This window comes from Morone saxatilis, unplaced genomic scaffold (assembly GCF_004916995.1).
Source record: "Morone saxatilis isolate NCDOM2014 unplaced genomic scaffold, NCSU_SB_2.0 Contig18, whole genome shotgun sequence".
NCBI classification, from domain to species: domain Eukaryota; kingdom Metazoa; phylum Chordata; class Actinopteri; family Moronidae; genus Morone; species Morone saxatilis.
Window position 1 is genome coordinate 10,139,701 of NW_023339740.1, and position 4,285 is coordinate 10,143,985.

The window sequence follows — 4,285 nt, forward strand, 5'->3', positions numbered from 1 at the left end:
GGGGGGGGGGGGGGGTGATGGAGACAGACACATCGAAGCGAGTCACTCATTCAGTCAGGCTCACTGCAGTACAATCAATTTCCCTTCTGCTCATCTCCAGGGGAAAAAGGAGGGGGGGGGTGTAGTGGAGTAAAGAAGAGACTCATTTAGAAAAAAAAATCATCTAAATTGCACAACTATAGAAAACTATGACTATTGTTGCTGCTGCAAGTAGAAAATAAACCTCATGTCCTCCTTTTTAATCCTGGGAGGGGAATGGATGATAGGCAGCCTAGCCAATGATAGCAACGTCTTTTGTACATTCAATAAAGTCCGGTACTGCTACTGAAGAGGCTAATTGCTGGTGTTGATAATCACACCGACTGACATTTTGTACAATTAAGGGATACTCTCCGCCTCGCTCACAACTTGTCATGTGGAAAGATATTTGAAATGTGTTGCCAAAGACGTTGTACAATACATTGACTCTGCACTGAGGAATGTTCATTTCGAGAAATGGCATCAGAAGCGCTCTTACCAGTAGGTGCCTCCGTTAAGAACCGCGTATTTGAAACAATAAAAAGCTGCTTGAAAACAGCGAGTCTCTGGAACACCTCGTGTCCGTTACTTCACTTTGTCCCAGCTCGCACGCCTCATTTCATTCCCTGTATTCTGCAGGCACAGGATTTGATAACAAAAAGGGGGACTGGTGATGATACATTCTCCTATATACAGTGTTGTCCATCCAAAGGGAATGTTTGGCCCCTCTCCTCCGCAGATATACATATAAAAAATAAAAAAAACACGTGCTTTCAGCTCCTAGTTAACAGTCTCGCTCACTGTGTGCAGGCTGTGCTGCGGGCCCCACACTGTGGTGATGGGGGTCTTTACCACTTGAAGAGAGCTGGGTTGCCTGGTATCAGCGTGGACCATGCTCCAGACGCTGGGCGCCACTGCTGAATTCCTGTGTGCACTACTACTAACACTGCTACTGCTGGTGCTGCTTGTGGAGGAAGCTGAAGGCTGAAGAGGAGGGGAGACGTGGGAGACCAGGCCCAGAAGAGGCGTGCTTGTTGGTGTAGAGGAGGGTGTTGGGGGTGACGCTGGGAGGGGAGCTGGAGCTTGGGCAGACACAAAGACTGGGGTGTGAACAGGGGCTGGAGACGACGCCACGGTTGAAACGGGTGACGGACACGGAACTGTGACCGGGATTATGGGGGATTTGTGGAACGGCAGGTAGAGCGGGACTCCTCTGGGGGGGGTGAAAGAGGTGATGGCTGGAGAAGGAGCAGCTGGAACAAGCGCTACACACTGGGATGGCGCCTGGCTTGGAGCAGTGGAACTTGTGGCCGGGAGGAGGACTGACGATGGCACCGAGACCGGCCTTGTGGCTGGCGCCGATGCACTCGTGGGACACGTAGCGGGCGGCGGAGCAGGGACTGAGCTTGAGGCTGGAGCTGATGATGAAGCTGGGGTGATGGCTGGAGCAGCAGCTGCTTTCTGAGAATTTGGCTGTCCTAAAACTGAGGCAGGAGTTGGTACCAATGTTGGCAGATGGGCTGCGATGAGCGGAGGCTGGTTTGGGCTGGAAGCTCTGGCAGTGTCCTTCTCCACGGGACTCCAGATGATTTTATTCACTGGCAGAGGGGAGAGCCGGGGGGCTGAGACCAAGACTGGGGCTGGGGCTGGTACAGAGGCTGCTAATGAAAGAGGCACTGGAGCCTTCACTGAGGTTACACCTGACACGGAAACAGCCATAGCCTTCTCCATCAGACTCTGCACCCTGGAAGGATCCATGACTTGCTGGCTGTCCTCTGGAGGTGGTGTAGGTCCCATGTCGCTGCTGTAAGCGCCGCACTGTGCCTCCACTAGGTCCGTCTTCACGGCCTCTGTTGCTCTGTTCTGGCTCTCCTGGAGTCTCTTCAGGTTCTCCTGCTCCGCTGCCCTCTGCAGAGCTGCATCAACCAGGAGCCTCAAATCGCTGAAGTCCTGGGTGGGTAACAGCTCGGGTGGGGTCGGCGGAGGCGTGTTGAAGAGGCCGCTGGTGGGGCTTGCTGCTATTGTTGTGCTGGTGAGACAAGCCCCCTGCTCCTCTGCTTCCCTCAGCAGACTTTGTGTATCCAGCTTCATCAGCGCCTGGACCGATCCCTCCTTACCAGGGTAGCCTGCTCCTGTCAGAATAGCTGTTGCCGTGTTCCCAAGAAGACTGAGGTCCAGCGTGGGGGCCGAGCGGATGACAGACGGGCGTTGTTGGGACGAGTTGCTTTCCGGAGAGCTGGCTCCGCCTCCATTAGATGAGTGGCCTTCGCTTTTACCGCCAACCTTGCGGGAGATGGTGAATTTGGTGGGATCTTTGCCGTCCTTGCGGAGCAGGTCAGGGAGGAGGCGGCGACGTGCATTGATGAACCAGTTACATATCTGGGGAAAAGAGGGGGAATTTCTGGCATAAACAGAACTGATACCGTGTACATGGATGTGAAAAGTTGCTCGCACAGTTTTCAGATTCATTTTTAGCTTCGACGCAACACTCACATTGGCCGGATCCATAACTCAAAGTCGGCACTGAAAACAATCTGCCTTTTAATAACCACCTACACATTTCCCTTCATCTACATCTGTGCATCAGGCCTTACTTACTCCCTCTAGTGGTACAGCTTCCCACACAAGAAAAGAGTGAGACGCAGAGATGAGAACCCTCAGACAGCTGGCAATAATGAAGGTCTGAGCTCAAATATGCTGAGCCACAGAGAAGCCAGCCAAAGGCATTCCAGCGAACTGACTACATAACAAGAAACTCTGCTGCCGCCTCATGCTGATCTGTAATGCCTTCTCTAACGCAGCCTGTCTGTGCGTGCCAGTGTGGAGAGGGGAAGAGGAAATGTCTACTACTGATGCAATGCTGGGAAAGAGTCATTCTCAGCAGCACAATGTGGCGATACCATCTGATAATTCTTCAGCTTTCACTTCTTCAGTTGGTGAAAAGTTTTAATTAAAATTAGTAGCGCTGCTATGTAAACTTAACACCTATCTCGTGCGTAGCATCAGACTTCACAGTGATAAAAGGTGACCAACTAGTCTGATGTGCAGGTTATGGACAACTATTTGTGCCACAAGAATAATAAACTTATTTATAAAACCTATATATAAGAAGGTCTGGAAGTATAATGCATCATAAACAAATGATACGACCGTGTTGACAAAATCTTTTTTTGTCAAACTAGATTGCAAATTGCTAACACCCACACCACAGTGCAGACACAGTTTGTACCACAAGTGTCATTTCCTCTGGTAAGTACACAGTGCTTCTGGGAAAACAAAAAATAAATCAACTCAATTCTGCTCCTCACCTGCAGCACTGAGAGGTTGGTCTGGCCTGACAGACTGAGTTTCTCCTGCTCTGACGGGTAGGCGTTGAAGCGGTGCTCGTACAGCCAGCTCCGCAGGATCTGCACCGCCTCCTTCGGCAGGTTGCCGCGGCGACGGCGCTTCCCAAAGAGCCCTCTTCCTGACAGGTCGAGTGGGGAGCCGTCATCACTGTCCGACACAGCCGAGGAGTGCTCCTGCTCCGGGCGATGCTCGTCTTCCAGAGCTGAGGGAGGGGAGGAGAGGCATGAGCTGACCGTGACTGCTCAAAGAGTATTTACCAAACCCGTTTACACCAAATGACCAAATGCACCACTCTTTTGGTATAAAGAGGCAGTGCTCAGTTCGTCCCTGTGTGAGGAGGCACAAAATTAAACTTTCACGCCCAAAACGAATCCTTAATGGCAATTTTCTAGGTGCCATGTGAGCAGAGTGGTCCCAAAATTATAGATTTTTATTTTTAAAACATCTAAATAAAAAAAAGAAATGTTCTGCACTGATTTAGCCCAACAAGTGAACCCCATCAGTTATGTTTAACCAATTTAAAGTGAGACAGCTTCAGTGGGCTGCACTGGCTTTGTGGTGTGAACTTTGTTGTGGGGTTTTTTGTCAGTCTATGGTTGGCCACTGGAGGGAATCTCCCCTCAAAATGGAGCATGCCTGATCCAGGGGTGGGCCACAGAATGCAGTAAATGTCTTTCTCTGGGGCTGGGTGAAACCTGACCCCCGGGGCAGCGCCTGTCTTCACAAAGAAGATTGTGTGCATATCAACATCACAGTAGCTAGTGGCCCAGGAACCTATTGACCATGCAAAGGAGGGCCGTTTTCACCTCATGCCATTATGGCTCAAGACTGCTGGAGCAGTTGACAAACCTTTTGAATTCTGCATTCCTCGACAATGAGGGAGTCTTAAACCAAGTTAAAAAAGTGTGTGTGTGTGTGT

At 50.7% G+C, this 4,285-nt stretch overlaps 1 protein-coding gene across 1 annotated transcript in view; it reads right to left on the reverse strand.

The window, feature by feature from the left end:
• Positions 1 to 12: 12 nt before the first annotated feature.
• The window catches only part of LOC118327831 (flocculation protein FLO11-like), a 5,917-nt gene continuing 1,644 nt past the window's right edge, over positions 13 to 4,285 (reverse strand). Inside the window, exons 2-3 of the mRNA XM_035661308.1 lie at positions 3,327 to 3,568; positions 13 to 2,397 (exon numbers count right to left, since the gene is read on the reverse strand). Of these exons, the coding sequence (XP_035517201.1) occupies positions 799 to 2,397; positions 3,327 to 3,568 (1,841 nt within the window). The 3' untranslated portion in view covers positions 13 to 798. The remainder of the gene's footprint in view (positions 2,398 to 3,326; positions 3,569 to 4,285) is intronic.